The sequence below is a fragment of the Genypterus blacodes genome, unplaced genomic scaffold, assembly GCF_046128005.1.
Source record: "Genypterus blacodes isolate CSIRO-AG114 ecotype Tasmania unplaced genomic scaffold, CSIRO-AGI_Gbla_v1 ptg000245l_1, whole genome shotgun sequence".
NCBI classification, from domain to species: Eukaryota; Metazoa; Chordata; class Actinopteri; order Ophidiiformes; family Ophidiidae; genus Genypterus; species Genypterus blacodes.
This window is the reverse complement of record NW_027467042.1, coordinates 77365-96328: the sequence shown is the minus strand read 5'-3', so window position 1 is coordinate 96328 and position 18964 is coordinate 77365. Positions and strand designations below refer to the sequence as shown.

The 18964-nt window shown below is 46.9% G+C and overlaps 3 protein-coding genes and 1 long non-coding RNA gene across 14 annotated transcripts in view; 2 read left to right on the top strand and 2 right to left on the bottom strand.

Annotated features, from left to right (window-relative positions):
- Nucleotides 1-77: 77 nt before the first annotated feature.
- Nucleotides 78-6122, bottom strand: cdk8 (cyclin dependent kinase 8). 2 transcript variants are annotated; one of them, XM_076171324.1, is made up of 13 exons: nt 5687-6122; nt 4431-4506; nt 3925-4035; nt 3623-3763; nt 3125-3182; nt 2910-3041; nt 2677-2820; nt 2117-2186; nt 1885-1957; nt 1631-1728; nt 1417-1513; nt 1173-1331; nt 78-1067 (listed from the first exon to the last, which is right to left on the bottom strand). In XM_076171324.1, exons 1-13 carry the CDS (start codon nt 5812-5814, stop codon nt 942-944), a joined length of 1413 nt encoding a protein of 470 aa, XP_076027439.1. In that variant the 5' UTR covers nt 5815-6122; the 3' UTR covers nt 78-941. The 2 variants fall into 2 exon arrangements, with proteins under 2 accessions (XP_076027439.1, XP_076027441.1); XM_076171326.1 differs by having other exon boundaries at nt 1435-1513.
- Nucleotides 6123-7195: 1073 nt separating this feature from the next.
- On the top strand, nt 7196-12616 carry rnf6 (ring finger protein (C3H2C3 type) 6). Of its 2 annotated transcripts, none has more exons than XM_076171320.1 (4): nt 7196-7261; nt 8335-8490; nt 8628-8750; nt 9670-12616. In XM_076171320.1, exons 2-4 carry the CDS (start codon nt 8343-8345, stop codon nt 11520-11522), a joined length of 2124 nt encoding a protein of 707 aa, XP_076027435.1. In that variant the 5' UTR covers nt 7196-7261; nt 8335-8342; the 3' UTR covers nt 11523-12616. The 2 variants fall into 2 exon arrangements, with proteins under 2 accessions (XP_076027435.1, XP_076027434.1); XM_076171319.1 differs by having other exon boundaries at nt 8628-8792.
- Nucleotides 12228-18697, bottom strand: LOC143016811 (uncharacterized). 2 transcript variants are annotated; one of them, XR_012965551.1, is made up of 4 exons: nt 18607-18697; nt 18086-18345; nt 15984-16055; nt 12228-15605 (listed from the first exon to the last, which is right to left on the bottom strand). It is a non-coding gene; the product is annotated as an uncharacterized LOC143016811 (long non-coding RNA). The 2 variants fall into 2 exon arrangements; XR_012965550.1 differs by lacking the exon at nt 15984-16055.
- The window catches only part of atp8a2 (ATPase phospholipid transporting 8A2), a 39044-nt gene continuing 34138 nt past the window's right edge, over nt 14059-18964 (top strand). Inside the window, exon 1 of one of the 8 annotated variants that reach the window (XM_076171311.1) lies at nt 14059-14170. In XM_076171311.1, the coding sequence (XP_076027426.1) occupies nt 14128-14170 (43 nt within the window). In that variant the 5' untranslated portion in view covers nt 14059-14127. Of the gene's footprint in view, nt 14171-16267; nt 16356-18254; nt 18338-18667; nt 18735-18964 lie in introns of those variants that run through there. The other 7 variants (XM_076171310.1, XM_076171314.1, XM_076171318.1 and 4 more) reach the window with 7 other exon arrangements.

Below are 18964 nucleotides of genomic sequence, written 5' to 3'. Positions count from 1 at the left end.
CTTTTATTGTCAGGATACTTGCTTCATGTAAAATATTTCAATACAATACAGTACAATGCATGTTCCATCTGCCATCCTGCACGCTGGATTGCTTGGTTTTGTCATCAAGTTGTAAGGCTTGCCCACAGCCTACAGCAGCCGACCTCTCAGCCGCTGTAAGCTGCTTTGCCACTTTTACCGTGAAAACAAAACCATGAAAACAGTTTAAATTATTAACTACTAAAATCTTTTTTGTCATCTTTTTTTGTCCATTCTGAATAAAACCCACAATGCCGTAGCTGTGGGGGCTCCACATCCTCCCGGCGTGCTTTACAGCAGCTCAGCTCAGTCCTCAGCAGAGGCCCTCTCAGGGCCGCACACACAAAAAGGACAGACAGGCAGACAGGAGGGCAGACGGACAGGGTCTCCGTCAATGCTGGCAGTCACATAGCAGCTTTCAGTCTCATCCAAGCTTTGACCGGAAGAGGGTAACTGACTGAGGCAGGGCATTGGTGGAGGTGTAGAGACGGGTGGAGAAGAAAAGGGGATGGCAACGGCATCATGGATCACCGCATCTGCCGGGACAAAACATCTCTTCCATGGCCACCAGCTCCTGGCAATGACCTGAATGAGTGATGGCATTAATCCTCCCACCTTGTGTGTCACCCATCATGTTTTGCTGTTTAGCAGTTCTAATACTGGGGATATGGTGGGTTATCTTGATTGAAGATTTGTTGATGGTTGTCATTTTGGTCTAAAGGACTGCTGCAGAGAAGGTGCCAGGGGGGACAGGAAAGGATGTACAACCCCACATCCCCACATCCCATAGTACATTCTCCCAGGTGGGCGTGGTGAGGGTACAAGCGGTGTGTGTGTGTGTATGTGAGTGTGGATGTTTATATATGTGTGTGTGTGTGTGTGTGTGTGTGTGTGTGTGTGTGTGTGTGTGTGTTAGGGGGGGCTCAGTAGCGGTGGGTCTGGTGGGAGTACTGGGGCGGCTGTTGGGAGGTAGAGGAATATCCCATGCTGCTTTGGGGCAGTGATGTGCTTGGTCCCGGGTTCTGGTAGGCAGCATGTGGATTGGAGCGCTGTGGGTAGAAGGAATGTGTGTGAATATAATGTTAGATTTAATGACTGCCCCAAAACATTTTCTTAGTTCTCCTGTGTGTGTGTGAGTGATTGGTGGGCTCTACCTGGTAGTCTGAGGTCATGATGAGGCCACCTGAGGTAGTGGTGGGCGGTACAACTCGCACTTTCTTCAGAGGCGGGCCCTGGGCGTGGCTGTTGTCAGGGTTGCCGGTGTGCCCTGCCCCGTTAGTGTGGTTGTTTCCCTGTTGCTGCTGCTGGTTTTTCTAGTAGAGGAAAAAAACACCTTAAGTGTTCCGCAGACAAATCTTTCTGAGCGAATGAATGAATATCTAATGTGTGAGTTGTTACTTTGGCATGCATCGTTACTTTGTCTGCCTTGTCCTCAGGCTCCTCCTCTGTCAGGAACTCCCTTTTAGGATAGGGAATCTGACAGCCTGCAAACACACTGGGGGGGGGTTCAAACATTTATTCCCATGACTTGAAGACAGTTCTCTAAGAGAGGGTGAAAGGGCTGGGAGGAGCCAATACGGTTGTGTGTTTGTGTGCGGTCGGCGTGACTCACTCTGAGGTCGGCAGGGGCTCCTCCAAAAAGTAAGGGTCCTGCATGGCCTGCTCAGACGTGATTCTACGGATGGGGTCCATGGTCAACAGCTTCTGCAGCTTTAACAAATTAAAAACGGTCATCGATACTGGCCAAATTTAAATCCTGCCTGATGTTCCATGAAGATTCAAACTAAAAGCTACGCTGCTATTCTGGACCGAACAACGTCCCAAAGAACTTGCCATTGAATCTAGTCCCGAGGAATTCCAACTTACCAAGTGGAATGCTTTGCTGTCTGGTTTGACTTTGTGTTTTTCCATGTACTTTATAAGGCTGCAGTTTGTGTATCTATGAGAGGTGGGGCACATCGTTAATAGGATGTCTTCAGCACAAATTACAACATGACAAACCTGACCAATGTTATCCAACTGCTTTAGAGATGATATGCAAGACACACAGATTAGATAGATTTGGTCGAGTCTTCTGGTTCAGATGGTTTGGACTCACGTGTTCCTTCTGAAGTCTTTCATCAGAGTGGAGTGTTCCGGCATCTTTTTGATGTCCTCCCAGTCTTTATCTGTTCAAAAGAGGAAGAGAGAGAGAGGATTCTACCACGTCATGTAATGCCTCGTTTAAAGAGCGGATTAACAGGTTTTTGGAGATAAAATTCACTTTAAATTCTCGCTTTCAGACAGCTGAGTCTAGTAAAAACATAAGCAGGTTTAGCGAACTGGAAAATAGAGGCCCAAGGGTTGTCTTGCAAGTAAGAGATACTGCGTTTGTTACTTGGACTCCTCTATTCTGTCAGATTGTTCAGAGCCCACAGACCACAGCACAGCCTGAAGTAAAGGGGGCATGAGAGACGGAAATATCCTGCCTTTCTTAGAAATGGAAACACTTCTCTCTCTGCTGCATTTTCCCCTGAAAAGGCAGATTTACCAAGATTTGGGGAAGAACAGACGCACTGATTTCCCCTTAATGTGGTGAGCAGTATTTCCCAGTTTGAAAGCTGTTCATTTATATCCAAACATTTTCAAAGGTTTCCATGTCTCTGCTTGCTTCCTCACCAGCAGGGAAGCCCATGACGTTAAAGATGCGATCTAGCTGGTCGTGATGGTAGGGGTTACTGGTTTTGATGTCCTCCTGGCGACAGTGGAATATGGGCTCAGACGTCAGCAGCTCTGCAAAGATGCAGCCAATCGCCCAAATGTCTGAAACAAAAAAGGTGGGGGGGGCGACGTCATTAAGGTCTGCGTACATTTCTCACGTAGACAGATGCGGAGAGACGGTTCAGGCTTACCGATGGCTTTGGTGTAGTGCCGAGCCCCCAGCAGTAGTTCGGGCGCTCTGTACCAGAAGGTGACCACCACAGGGTCAAGATCGGCTAAAGGCTTCAGTGGTGAATTGAAGAGACGGGCAAACCCCATGTCCGCTGTAGCACAAACCGAGACAGTGAGTAAATAACAAACTATGACAGGAAGTGAGGTTTAAATTGAAAATAAGAGTCGTACATACCAATCTTTACTCTACCCCTCTCTGGCCCCTCCCCCATCACTAAAATATTGGCTGGTTTCTAGAAGGAAGAGAGGAACAGTGACACAGTTAACACATGAACTAAAACAGCATAATCATTTAGATTCAGGGCCCAGCTATGTAAAAGTATATTGCTGCCCTCTAGTGGAGAAGACAGCGCCACTGCATCCCACAGGAAAGAAGGTCTGCCATTTCCATCTCTCGGTCATTCAGTGGATTTAAATAGCAGACATTTTTTTCTAAATATGCAAATAACTGAAACCAGAAGGTGTATTTATAAATGTACACCCACAACAATACAAGTATCAGTTCTTGCATTAACAAACAAGTATAGTGCTTCACCTGCGTCAGCCTCACACTTCTGCCCCATCGCTCTACAGCTGTTGCCACGTTTCATTTTCATGTCCCCCGCTACCTAAATACTTTCTCAGTCTTGCCTCCTCTCACTCCCCCCCCCCCCTCCCTCCCCAAACCTCTTACAAGGTCTCTGTGGAGGACCCAGTTGGCGTGGAGGTAATGGATGCCGTCCAGGATCTGGTAGAGCAGAGACTTGACCATTCCTCTAGGCAGCTGAAGGGGTTTCTTGTTGGCCTTGGACGCTCTGTGGAACTTAATAATGTGCTATGGGAAAAGAAGACAACGTTTATTGTCACTATACATGTTGTAATATTGCATAAAAAGGTCAAATATCCACATGCATCTCTGTGTATAGTCGGATATCCACTAAACCAAAAGGTCATGTGTCTCTCCTGTGCACATGTGTGTGTGTGTGTGTGTTTTACCCATAGATCATGTTCGGCGTAGTCAAACAGCAGCCATACTTTACGGTCTGCATGTGACAGGAAAACCTTCTGCAGTGAGATGACATTCGGGTGCTTCAGCTCCCGCAGCAGCTGAAATATACAAACTCCTTCAGCCAAAGACAGACAGACAGACTGACACACCTGCAGCAGCATCCGGAATGACCTATGACCTCGCTGCATGAGGCCACCGAACTGAATAACCAAAATATGAACTCAGGGGATGGACACAGTATCATAAAGACTGTACAATCTAATAATATCCTGTAGTTTAGAATGTTAAATGTCTATTTTCCTGCGTCTATTTAGTTATTTTTCGTCTTCTGTGTTTCTTCCTAGCTGGTGGGGGGTTTTATGTCTGCTGCTTATTAACAATAGAGACTTTGTGAAGGAAGGTAATGACTATTACATAAACCACAAAGGAATGGCATGAAGGTGTTTGACAAAAAAACTAAACAATGGGACACAGAAAAGCAAGCAGGTCTTACTGCAATCTCTCTGCAGGCTGACATGGAGATGCCAGTGCCTTCAATCTGCTTGAGGGCGTAGTCCTTATCATCCTTCCTACAAACATAGAGAGGGGCAAAGCAACATCAACACCAGACCAGACTGTGGGCCCCCTGAGAGCCCAACAGAACAGAAACATAAAGGGGGGGGGGGGGCTTGGCGGCTGGCACAGGGGCGGCGAGAGGAGGCAGAGTTGCATTACCTCCAGATTTGTGTAATCAAACTCACATCTGAGGTTCAAAACAATAGAAGGGGAGAGGAAACAGGCCCTGTCTGGCAGCTGGCAAGGGACAAACAGAGCACAGAGACCGGCTCTCACACAAATGAAGTGGTTGCTACCCCTCCCTACCTCCCTCCCTCCCCCTGGCTTATATCATAAATTCATGCTTTGTGCCTTCACAGGCCTCATCCAATGGCTGCAGCACAAATGAGCTCATGCAGTCTCATAAACAGCAGCCTCCTAAAGTGAACACAAACATCTTTAAACACTTTAGGTCTCTTTGGTGTGGTTCCCTGCTTGCCAGTGTGTCCAGGCTATGGTAATGACCCTGGGAGTTCAAGCAGCCTTCAACTCAGCTCAGCTCACTCCAGCTTGGGTCCAGACACACTTAAGACTGTTACAGGGACGGCAGTAAATACACTTAAAAGAGATAAAATGACCAAAAAGAGGTATAGGTAGACATATTATAATGTTCTCAGTACTTTATGTAACCTAACAAAAGAAATACTATCAGGCATTAAACTCAAACTTGCCTGTATAACACACACACAGTGGTGTAGAGGTATTTGCCTCGGATGTTGCCCTGATGCACCTGCTCTCCTGTATGTATAGAATAGTATAGGCATGAATAGTTTCTCCATTAAACGCTATCATTTTCAAAGTAAAATAACACCTACAGATGGGCTTTAAAGAATCAACAAACCAGCTGCTAAAAGAAAAACAAACGTAATCCGAACGGAAGATAATCCACGATCCCGCCGGTAAACACGACAGGCAGCTCGATCAGGCTGTCTGACAGATTAGAGCTCTGACTTCAACCTAACTACTTCACGCTACGTTGCTCGGCATAAACCTCGACCGTCGCGCTTCTTCCGCCAGTTGGCACATGATTCCAGCTTTGGTGATTTAAAAACCAGGGGGGTAATTAGAATGTATTTGTGGAGGGGGAGGGAGGGGGCTGGATGGCTGGCAGGCGCAGGGTTCAGTGGCTAGAGGCCTTGCTGGTCATCTACTCACCCATCTTTTCTCTTCGCCTTGTATACATGGCCGTAGGTGCCTCTTCCCACTTTGCATCCCTCGTACTCAAACAGGTCCTCCACACGCTCTCGTTCGCCGGTCAGCTTCACTTTGAAGTCATAGTCCATTTTCACCAACTGTTCGGCGCAATTCTATCCGCTCCTTCGTTTTTTAAAGCGCCGCCTGGGAGGCAACGAGCTCGGCTTGGTAATTCAGCTAGTTGCCTTTCCCCAGCGTGGCCCTTTCTTCCTTCAACCCAGCTTCCACATCGAGCTTTCGGGTAGAAGTGCGTGAACCGGGGCTGACGCGCAAAGCTTGGAAAGTGTCCAGGTGGAAAACAATCGCGGAATATATTCCTTTCTCCTTGTTGCTGCGTTTCCCTCAACCGGTATCTGCTGCTCCAAAGAGACGCACTTCAGTGGGTAACGACGGCGGTTTCGCGCACGGCACTGTCGCAAAACGTCGCGAAGCTCATCGCCCTGCAGCAGCAGAGAAAGAGCTAAAGAAAATATGCAGACTACAACATGTGGAAATATGTACTCCTAAAATAATTGTGTTTATAGATATGTTTATTTCTGTGTAAAAAGTTGTACGATGAAAATAACTTAGCATGTTGCTCCTTAGTTACTGGTATCTGTCGACGCTGCGGATCACAGGCGCACAAAGATGTGTTCTCTTTAGGTCAAATAACATTATAACATAAATTGATATATATTAAATTGAACTGAACAATAACTACAAGGTTGCTAAGATTGTGGCACAAGATCATTGTCATTACTGCAAAATATGACGCAATATCATGGAGCAAAATCATATTTCCATGAATTCACGAACTAGACACACCAGAAACACACGATGAGCAGGTGAAACGAAGGTGAAAACTAATTATTATACTTGAAACATACCGTATATTATTGCAACATATGTAATATTATGAGGCGTAATGTGTCACAATGTCATCTGAAATTGTGTTTGTGACTACCTCGCCCTTTTCCCTTTTTCCTTCTTATACTTGTTGTTATACATGCTGGTTACAATTTACAAACCGAGCTTTTATTTTCTGGTTTCAGATGTTAGTCCAATAACAATGAGATCACCATGACATAATATGCGAAATATTGAATCAACAGATATGCATTCAAATTTTACTTCATCGTTATTTTGTTATTAATATGTTTATAGCATCAATGTTGTAGATGTAAACTACTCAATAGGTATACCAATTCTACTATATATAAAGTACTATTGAATTGCTGTTGTGCACAATAATCTAAAACGTACAACCGCAGCCAGCTAGTGAAGCCTAGTTAGTCATTAAATCCCTACATGACACTACACCATTGTTACTCGTAAAGAGCTGCTCTCTGTTGTAGATAAAGTATCTATTTATTATCCCATAATTAATGTTCACCCATTTCTAACTGCTGTAGTTGTGCTATTGTGTATTGGGTAGGAACTATTGTAGACATAGACGTTGTTTTGGACGGACGGTATAGTGTAGCACCAGTGGTCCCATCTTGGGTTTGAGAGAAGGGAGTGGAAAGCCAACCGTCCATATTACAGCTGCTTTGACAGGTACTAAATTCCTTTTAATGACATTGTCATCTCAAAAACTGTGCCGACGATAGCTAACTTGTACCTTTCGTACAGACCAATTGCTCGCTGGAAACCATGTTCCCGATTAAAGCCGGATTAGTTGTTCCGATAGCATGTCGGCTAACCCAGCTAACATTGGTGTCGACGGGAGCTAACATTGGGGTGCTAACTTGTTAGCGCTTAGTTAGCAACCAAGGCGTTGCGTATTAAAATGACACTTCGGATCTTTGGAATGCGCGCAAAAGTGAATAATACGTATAGACAGCTGTGCTGCATGTCATTTCCGGCATTTACTATAAAATATGCAGTTTAAAACAATTACGGAGAGACTATTCTTTGTCTTTCTTCTTTGCCCTGCGTTTACATGGAGATCGTTTCATTTATCCTGGCCCACCCCTGCTGAGCGCTGATTGGTCATTTCACGTGTCTATCATTACCTCCAGGGCGTTGATTGGTTCCGAGCCAGTATGACAACGACAGTTTTGTTGCTCTTGTTTCTGTGCCTCCTTCAACATGGCCTTCCGTGTGTGGCAGTAGGATTTGCCAGCTCATGCTCTAAATTAGCTTAACATTTTAGCTCCTAAATGGCGCGTCTTGGTTACTGTTGACAGTGACAAAGATTTCTGCTCGTCCTTCACTGGATGTATTTGCGGCGCTATTTGTCGGGGAGGATTTAGCAGTGCTAGCCGGGAGCTTCACTCCAAATCTTGCCGGCGGTGTCTTTCTGTAGAAAATGGATGGCGTTGTCTAAATTGAGTCGCTGAGCTGCTAAGGTAAACGAACAGCTCTCATTTGACTGCTTTTTATGCTCTGACGTCTGAAACAAATCTCTCAGTGCGTGCAGATGACACATACAGCAGATGACCAAACTGTGGTTCTTCTCTTGTCAAAAAAACAAGAGAACTCATTAATAATGGTCTTGTTATGTTCAGGTGACATTAATGGAAAAGGGTCCTGAGTGATTATTGGAGGAGCAGTTTAACATACACGACTCCACCCGTGACAGTGTAGGCTCTGCTTTCTACTGACACCCTCAATCATCTGTCTGACAGCACTTCTCATGGTGATGGACCCTCCTGGTGGGGGAGATGAACGGCGGAGGCAGGCAGAACGTCTTCGCAGGGAGGAGGCATACTATCACTTCATAAATGAGCTGAGTGAGGAGGAGTACCGGCTGATGAGAGACAGCAACCTGCTGGGCACTCCTGGTGAGGACCAGCACATCTTTCTACACAGCTGCTTAACTCTGCATACACAAGCAGCATATGGTCTAAACAAAGCAGGGGATGTTCTTTTTAACTTAATGGTGATGAAGGTGAATAACGGCTTCTGTGTTTGTTCGCAGGGGAGGTGACTGCCGAGGAGCTCCGGCAGCGTCTGGACGGAGCGAAGGAACGCGTGTCATCGCAGCCCCGTACTGAGTCACGCTCGCAGACTGCAGAGTCCGGAGAGCAGCAGAGCAGTAGCGGTGAGGGAGAGGAGAGAGGGGCTGGCGGGAGACGAGGGGCAGGTAGGGAGGAGGGGGAGGAACTTGTCTCCATCAGCTTGTTTCTAAATCCAATCTGTGCTAGTCATGGTATTAGTTTGCTTAGTTTGAACTAGACCTAGTAAGGTCTATTGTAGCTCTGTTAGTTTGGGCGACATCACTGTTGTGCCTTTGTTGGATTGGATGACATCAATGCTCTAGCTTTGCTTGTTTTGATGGCATCACTATTATCTATTTAGGTAAGCTTTAGAGTCAGACACCGGGGTAAGGCACTAATCCTTTTGTCTTCTAATTAAACATTAGAAAGAAAGTTCCCTTAGTCTTGTCGCGCGTGTGACAAACGCCACTGCTACTAATGAGTACCCAGGGAGCCGGGGAGCATCAGCATCTGATGATCATTGTAGCTCATAGAGCTCAGAGCAGCATTATATCAGCAACCCTGGAAGCAACGCAGGTTTTTAACCGTATGTTTGACATTGTCATTGTCTTCTTATCGAACATTTGAAGGACAAACTTGTGAACAGACAGGCTCACTCAAGAATTGACACATCCTGCTGAAGATAAAGAAAGACTAAGCGCCGTTGCAGCCTCTAATGCTTAACCACAAAGCCAGGAAACATCAGCATCTAGTGACCACTGTGTCTCATAGACCTCAGAGCAGCATTTCAGCTCAGTACTGAGTGCAATAAAACGGATAACAGTCAAACAACAGCTTAGACCAAGCAATTTATTGTTTAACTTGTTGCTAAAACTTTTCCCTCATGCCTTTTTTACAACATTCCGAGGCCAAAGCTTCTGTTGGCAGCGGTGACGCAGCAGTTGCAGTCGTTTTCCTGCACTAGAGAATATATTTAGTCGAGAATCCACGTTCACACTTTTAACCATATTTGTTCTTTCCCAGGGGGAGCCGAGCAAGGAGCAGAGACTTCTAATGGTGACTCATTGCTGGAGTGGCTGAATACTTTCAGACGTACTGGTAATGCTACCCGCAGCGGGCAGAGTGGCAACCAGACGTGGCGCGCCGTCAGCCGGACCAACCCCAACAGTGGAGAATTCCGCTTTAGCCTCGAGATCAACATCAATCACGATCAGCCAGAGCCAGGCGAGCATAATGACGCCTCCGACCCCGCAGAGCCAATAGCGGCCCCGAACACGACCTCAACCTCCATACGCACTACTTCCTCCTTCTCCAGCAGCCGGCCCTCAACCGCACCGAGGCCGGCCCCCTACCCTTCCCCCCGCCCGGCCCTCAGTCGGAGGATGCAGACTCGCCGTACCCGCAGCAGCTCCACCGCCCCTTCCATGAACCCCCCGGCCCTTTCTCCGCCCGTGAGCCCCCCAGCTATGACTCAAAGGAGAAGTGCGACCTTACACTCTCCACCGCCGCCGCCTCCTCCTGTTCTCTCCACTGTTCCTGAACAAACTACATCCTTTCAACATCAACATGCCCCAAGTGCAGAGTTAGAGCACGGTCGTGATGAAATGACAGCGTCTCTAGACTGTCCCCGTATGTTGCCACAGTCTGATACTCAAGCCACGGTAGGACAGGAGTTGCGTGGCAGTAGGACTCGATCCCGCGGAAGAGCCCGCAGAGCTGCAGCCAACGGTGGGAGTTCACCTCGCCTGTCAAGGCGAAGCCGTTCCCCTTTGCACAGAACACCCGGCCCCAGTGCTACTCCACTGTCAAGCATTAGTGCCAATGACTCTAGCAACAATGCTGTTGAGCCAGGCAGTGGCACAAACTCTGTTATCCTGGAGACAAGGGAAGCAGTGGCAGAACCCGCTGCTCTAACTGAGCCACCTGCAGAGGGAGGAGAACGTGAGAGTGAGCCACAAGTAGCCGGGGCAGGAAGTTCAGCAATGCGTCGCCACCCAACCATTATGTTGGACCTGCAGGTGAGGAGGATCCGACCCGGGGAGAACCGTGACAGGGACAGCATTGCCAGCAGAACGCGTTCTCGTGCCCGTGTGGCTGAGAACACTGTCACATTTGAAAGCGACAGTGGTGGATTTAGACGCACAATCTCACGCTCCGAGCGAGCTGGGATCCGCACTTATGTGAGTACGATCCGGATTCCACTGAGGCGCATCAGTGAGACCGGCCTGGGAGAGCCCAACTCCACGGCCCTGCGCTCTATTTTGCGCCAGATCATGACTGGTTTTGGGGAGCTGAGCTCCCTCATGGAGACTGAGGCTGATTCTGAAACAGTTGCACCCAGCCACCCAGATGCTAGTGGTACTAATGGTAACGCCAGCCAAGTTAGTCGTCTGCACACGAATGAGAATGCAGCCGGTCACATTGGTACAGGTGGCACAGACCAGGAGAGGGCGGGTGCAGTGGTCAGTGATGAAGACCAAGGGGGTCAGGTCAGGCTGGGAGGAGGGGTGGTGAGTACCACAGAGGGACGGGCCACCAGCAGAGACACCAATAACCTGGTGGAGAATGGTACGCTCCCCATTCTGCGGTTGGCTCACTTTTTCCTGCTTAATGATGAAGAAGATGACGAACACCCCCGGGGCCTGACCAAAGAGCAGATCGACAATCTGGCCACCCGTACCTACGGTCAGGCCAGCCTGGAGGGGGAGGCGGGCCGCGCCTGCAGCGTCTGCATCAACGAGTACGCCCAGGGCAACAAGCTGCGGCGGCTGCCGTGCTCGCACGAATTCCACATCCACTGCATCGACCGCTGGCTCTCTGAAAACAACACCTGCCCCATCTGCAGGCAGCCCATCCTCACAGTGCATCATGACTGACCCCGCCGGCCCTCGGACACCTACCAACCCTCCCTTCCTCTCTCTTTCTCTCTCCCTCCCTCCCTCCCTGCTGGCTGGACTGAGCGGGCCCCACGCAGGCTCAGCATGTATATAGCACGTTTGTGATTTCATTTATCCATCGAGTCGAAGCTGAAGCAGGTTGAACCAAAAGCAGGGAGAAAAGAAACTATAAATGCAGAGAATTAACAAAACTTTATTTTTTTAAGACTCTTTGTTTTCAGCACCTTTTGTTTTTTTTCTTTCTTCTCTCCTCTTCCTGTGAGCTTTTCTCCGGCCTCTGTCCCGTTGCTTCAGAGGCCCAAGTGAATGGATGGCATTAATGCTTCAAGGATCTCCTGTAGCCGCTGCTGACTAGTCTCACTTTAACTGCTTTAACTTTAATGTCTGACACGTGACGTCTCCCCCCTCACACCCGGACTTACACCAGCCACTTTCCCCCCCCCGTTTGATTTCTGCTGTAAATATCTCACCGTCATCACTTTGAAACAAGAACGCTCCTCACACACGCCGCCGCCTTTTAAAAACGGAAACAAGAAACTCTCTGTTGTTTTTAACAGACACTCATCCGCAGTCTGACATTCATGTTGAAACCAATCCATTCATTTAGTTTTGCGTTAAGAGTTGTCTTGATTTACTGAGCTGTGCATTTAAATTTCAAAGTCATTTAGTTTTTAAAACCCCGGCTCCTGACACCAGTCTCACTTTACTGCGATACAAAGTGTAACCATCAAATGCAGTCTTTTGAAATTTAGTACCGATCTTTGCCCTCTCACAGATACGAGCAGCACATTTGAAGTGAAACATAGACGGCACACGATAATCAGAGAAACGGAGTAGTGATTTAGTATGAATTGTGCAATAAGGATTTAAAAAAACAGTATTGTGTTTGGTGCTGTTCATTCTTGTTTACATGCTGTTGTCTGAGAATAATCACCTAAACTAAAGTCTTGCCAACCCGTGGTCCCATCTTTCTCCATCCATACTTGACAGACCTTCACCAAGCAAGATGATGAAGAAGTTTAGCTTGATAACTGTGGAGCCAAACCTGGAGCCAGGTGGAATCTTAAAGCGTAGGCAACAACGAACCCATTTTCTTTCTCATGCAGTTATACAAACTATACTCAAAATCTTTGTCTGCTGGTAGGTTGTTTGGTTTTTTTGGTTTTGCATTACCTGCTCAAATCCTGGCATTTGTAGTGTTCCACAGCCGTCTCACCCTCGTCAGGTTTCGTCACCACCAGGGTCAAATTTGTGCAACGGTAAAAATACACAGAAAACGCTAATGTTGCAGTTTAAAAAGGTAATTCACTTAACTACAGGAATGTTGCAGTGTGGAAGAAATGCCCGAGAGTCGCTTTTAGTGGAAAGTGTGTATGGTTTATTGTGTGTCTGTGTGCGAGAGAGAGAGACGGTGTTTGGGTGAGGGAAAGGCTGCGTCCCAGTACAAGTTGGTTCTCAGATAATATCTGTACATTGAATGTTCACCAGAGATTTGGCAAGGGTTGTGGCCACTCAGTTCAGAAGTGAATATTTATTCTGTTACTATTTAATAAGATGGAAAACGACTTTTGAAATATGAATATGTATTATGTTGCAATGTGTTGAGAGTAAATAAAACAGTTAAGATCAAAATGCATTATGTTACTATGTAATGAAATCAAGACGTTGGTTTTCCTCTCTGCTCCTTAACAATGGAATAAAATGCAGCTTTGTAATGCCTGGAAATGTGTGTGTGTGTGTACATGCGCATAATGTCGGCGTGTGTGTCGTGTTCGGTTGTGCTTTCATAATTTGCTGTCAGATGGCAGGTGCGTGCACGCGTCTCATCCGATGCGCGCCTCCTGTGGACCATTGAATCGAATCCAAGCTGACGCGAGGCCGGACAGGATGCGACCAGAAATGAGTCCTTCAAAATAAAACTACAAATAGCTATATAGTTCGAGTTTGATTGTTTTGACTAATGTGTGAAAAGGATGTAATTGTACTTTTCTATGCTGTTGACGTGCAAAGGAAAGTGACGCAGTTTCACAAACAACCGCAATATCACCATGATTTTATAGGTAATACATCAGTTATACTTAACTTTGCAAATCTATGTAAGTCTAGGTGTAATAGGTTCATATTCATTACTAAATAGAAGTTAAAATGAAACGAGCTCGATTCAGGAGGAATATTTGAACTCGGTTGCTTATTTCTGTATGAAAATATTGTTTCAGAAAATGATTACAATTGTAATGGAATAGGTTCGGTTGCACTTGTACGTTATTTCCAATTTAATTGCAACGAATTCCTCCAGAGAAATATCAGCGGCGATTACATGTTTTATTTTGAAGCCTCTCACCGGAAGTGTGTTTCCTTTTATTTTGTACTACATGACACTGGCTCATCCTGCCCTCTACTGTAACATCACCTCCGTAGTCCTGCCGAAAAACGATGATCCCGGCTCCCCCGCAGCAGCAGCAGGAGCAGCAGCGGCCGCAGCCAGGGCCTGGACCCGCAGCCCCCTGCTCCGCCGGTGAGCCATGAGCATGACACCGCTCCGGCCTCCTCACCCCAGCCCGACCGACACTCGTTCACCATCACAATGTATTTCAACCGGAGAGCCAAGAAGATACACAGCGAGGGAGGTAGGCAAGCAAAACACACACACACACATCCTGTTTATCTTACTTCTCGCTTCATCTAAGCATGGGGGGGGCGTCTGGTTGACTGTGGGACTGAACAGGCCGGGATCGTGCTGTAGGATAAAGGCCTGGGAAACAGCGTAATGACCGCGGTGAGTGGATGTGTGCGTTGAATATAAATAACGGTCCCACACTGCGACATCCATGTGGGGTGGGTTTGCGTTGTCCGTTCGTGTTTATCATCCGGCATCTGTCATTTCTGGCAGCAGGATACAAGGGCAAGGAGACTGCAGGTGTCTGCTCCTGCTTCAAAGGGCCTGATGTCTCATGTTTCAGGCAGGGACATGTCACTTTCAGCCATTCTGTTTTGATATGGAGCTATCTGTGTGTAGGTAAGTGTGTAGTAGTCTACTGTGATTTCTTGGTAGCTTAATATCTAAATATAACGCTTATTATGCTGTCTAAACATCTAATCCAAGCCCCTACCGTACATCCTGCTATATCAGTCCAAGTACAAACCCATTACCCGGCCGACTTAAAGAACACGTGACTGTCTAAAAGAGCGCTCGTCATTCTAAGCTCGCAGGGGAAACGAACATCACCTTAACTCCAGGCTTCACACATGCGTGGCCTCTGCTCTCTACACACACACACGTGATGGATATGTATTGATCAGACATGTGCACACGTGATCTTTGACTTGTTATTGTATATAACACAAACAACTTTCCAATTTAAGTCTGTAGTTTCAATATTGGGGTGAAAAACGTCCCAACTGTTTAAACAATGATGTCACATATGGATTGTTTGGATTGGATTGTTCAGGAAGGGAGACATGTGTGTTGGGCTGACACAGTGGCTTTTAATAGTAACTGGTGCATATTGTTGGGCTGTGTGTGTGTGTGTGTCTGTGTGTGTGTCATGCCTCTTGCAGCTTCCAGAAATAGGAAACAGGGCAAACAATGATCAGAGATTCGCACCAAATGGGTCATTGTCTTCAGGCCTGGGGTTTCTATGTGTGCTGTTGTTAAGAGGTGACATCACTGTGCTGTTTCATGTGCATTTGTGTTTAAATAGTCAAAGGTGAAAAAGGCAAAGCACCGGCGGGCAACTCTGCACCGACCATGCAGCAGAGTGTGAGATCACAGTACACTACAGTGATATGGAGCTTTTATTAATGGAGTTAGTGGAGAATTTAGTTTCCGAGGTGTTTCTACTTCCCAAAGTTAAGCAAATTATCCACTGGCATACTTTACCCACTTTAAAGCTTAGGATGGAGATGGAAGAGAGAGGGCGTGTCCCGGGATCAGAGTCAGTCTGTATGTACATGTGTTCCCTCTCTGATGCTGCATGCTGTCTTTCCTGTAATCTCTTGGAGCCTGGCCTCTTGACTCTTTGCTCTAATTAGCGTGCTGTGATGACGTCTGCAACCTACAATCTGCCACACACACACAAATACAACAAGCATGAGCTGAATACTGAAACACACTTGGTACTGACATTTAGCGTCTGTTGACAAAGCGCATTAGTCAACAGTAAAATGGCATTTTGTCACAATATAAAGCCAAATAAACTTTAATTAAGATAATACAGTTGTTGCTGTTTGTCTGGGACATGTCACATTTTACAGCATGGATTTGTGTTCCTGTATGTACGGAAGGTTGCTCTGGTGTTTCAAGCTTTGGGGAATCGTGCAGCTCAGGCAACTGTCAACAACACATCTGTTTGGGGGAGATAATGACTGGTTGTCATGGCTGCTAAACCACTAAAGATGCCATTTGGGAACTAAAGATAAGTCTAATAGCGTGTGGTTTACCTAAACTGGACACAGGGGGGCACTCTTGGACAAGCTGCAAACATTTTCGGTGGGATCCATTACTCTCCAGGCCTGCAGGCACATATCACATCCTATTTATAGAATGCTTTCAGCCAGCCATGTTTACACACACATACAAACACGCACACATCTACAGTGTGGTTATTGAGACGCTGGCATCTTGTGTGTGTGTGTAATGTGTATATTGACTTGTTGTCTTGTGTGTTATTTTCTCCCGCCTCGGCCTCTCTCTGGCTCCCACAGAGCAGTTAGTCTTGACCACCATTAGGCAGGAGACTTCTGAACCACAGGACCCGGGCCTGGGCACCGACGCTACCATGCGTGCCCGCCTCACAGACAGGTTTGACAAAAGTGAGTTTGCTCGAATTAGACTGGATGACACCCTCTTTGTGCCCGGAGCCCCCGAGGTTGCATGTGGCTGACCAGCGTGGTTCGGAGCGGCCATCTTTCAACCCCTGGCCCTTAAGAGCTACGAGGTCCAGTCACTGAGTGTCTCCAGCCCTCATCTGAAAGGGTTAAAACGGGATATTGACCCTGAATACTCTGTAGCTCCTTGGGGCCTGGAGTAATGAACACTGACAAGCAATTCCTGTGTCACTGCATGTGCTTGTAGATAGTGGAGTGACCGATCACGTCAGACCTCAGAGACGGAGACAGATGAAGACAAACACGTATATCTGAATCTGTTGCATGCAGTAGAGCACATGCACATGGCATGCCTGCACTGACCATGTACATGAACAGTGCTGCTCGCATGTATGGGACTGAGGTGAGCGTAGAGTGTGAGCAGGGGAGTTGCTGCATGTGTGGGCCTTGCATGATTTCTGGCATTAGTGAGATGTGTCTTTCTCTGTGTATGTGTGTGTTCGTGTAAGAGAGAGAGAGGGGGGGGGGGGGGGGGTTGGGGGCGTTAGAAAGTCTTTATGTATGTACAGTATATGCATACATTATTTGTTTGTGTGTGTGAGTATGCTATAATTAGTTGAAAGGCTGTGATTTGTGTGTGTGTGTGTGTAGCAGTCTCATCTGAAGGATTATCAGTCTCTGGATTAGTAGCAGGTGAAGTTGCAGAGCAGACACAGAGAGGATTATCATCCTCGGCCACTTGGCCTGTAAGAGGCTTTCTAGCTCTACGTCTTGCTCCTGTACTCTGGCAAATGGACCCACTGGGGACCTTATCTAACAGGTCTGGGACATGGACTTGGAAGTAGGGCCTGCATTTCATCGAGGAGACCAGGACAAGCCATGGGGCGAAGGGGTTGCCTGGCCAGACATCGCTCTGTCGGTAATGTTTTCCTAACCACACGGCGGGGATTGTGGGCAGGGCCAAGGCAAAGTGTGTAGATGTTTGACATTTAAGGCACTTAAATGGTGTTGACACTTCGCTTGAACTAAGTGAGGAGATGGATTTAGTGTTTTGTTGCTGTTAGTGGATTAAAACCAGAAGACGTCGCCCTAATGGAAGAACAACTCCAAACATTTACCTCGTGAGCTGCCAAAGACAGGAAAATTAAATGAGTTGTAATAAAACAAACAGCTTCTGATTCTTTGCTTTGGGATGCACATTGAGCTGTGCAAGTGTAATTGCATCTAAATGGTTTGGATGGTTTTCCAGATATAAAAATGTGGAGACAGCCACACCATGTGTCCTCAGTGTATCCTGTGGAGGTGGGAGTGCTCCGACAGCTCAGGATAACTGTTCTTATTTCACCGTAACTGCTGTTGTGATTAGTAGCTTCCTTCACTGAGCGAAGTCTGAGGCGCAGCGCAAAAGGTGGTGTCTGGTGAAATATGCTCTGCCGTACGGGATAATGTAGATGAATTATGCAGCCTGTCTCAATCTATTATTCAACTGCCTGGCCTGCTTTTTAACTGTGAAGGTTTGGGCACCAGGCCAGGGCAGCTTGAGTTCAGCCCAAAATACAAGGTTGGTGTGGTGTGGTGAGGAAATATGTGGCCAGCACTCCTACATAAGAAAAGGATGTTTACTGGTTAGACCACACACAACTTTGGGGACTTTATCTTAGTTTACGCCTCTCAGTATCAGTATGTTTGGTGAAGGAGGATGAGTCAAGGCTTACCTAGTCTGCTGGTTGCAGCATACCAGCCCTGTGGTACCTGTCCAGGTAGCCTAGGTGCTTCACGTGGGATTGACCTGACTGCGCTCCGTCGGGGTTTGCCGCTGACTCATCGGTTGCGCATCAGTAATGAGTTACAGAGGTGACTGCACCTCCACTCCATCAGAGAGGAGTAGCCGAGGCATTGATCTCCTCAGACATGAATCAGAGCTGGAGTGGGCTGCTGAGAAAGCCGTTATTGATCTGCTTGGAAAGGTAGGAGTCTAGATGGGTTAAAAGGTGGAGGGGGGAGGCGGGGGCGGAGGTGAAGGATAGGGTGAATGTAGGGGAGAAAAGATAAGCAGCGCAAAATACGAGATAAATAATTAACAAAGCAGTGTGTATATAAAAAGTACTTCATAAAATGTGTACAAAGGAAAATAAGTTTGCTTGGGGAGAGAGGAGGGGGAAAGTCAATCAAAGACAAATGTATTGAATGGCAAAAGATGTAATTACAGGGAATAATATTGATTACTCTTGATTACCTTTTACCTTGTATCATCCTTAATCATTTCCTTTGAATCTGTCGCTATCTTGCTTTGACCTCAGTGTCTTTCGTCGTGAGTGTGAGCACTGGACTGTGATCGTGACTTACGGCTCTGTCGGGTCCAGGGTAATGGCAGGTCAAAGATAGAGACATGAGAGATAGGCTGTTATTATCATTTCGCTTGGATAGACTTTGACCTTTGCGCTCTCTCTCTCCCCCTTGTTCAGTTGCATCGTGGGATGTGTGGCATGGCAGTCCGCTTAGGTTGGCTGGTGTTGGGGAGGATTGGGTGATGATGATGATACAAACATACAGAAATAGCATTGCACATTATATATTAGCTAGTACGACACTAA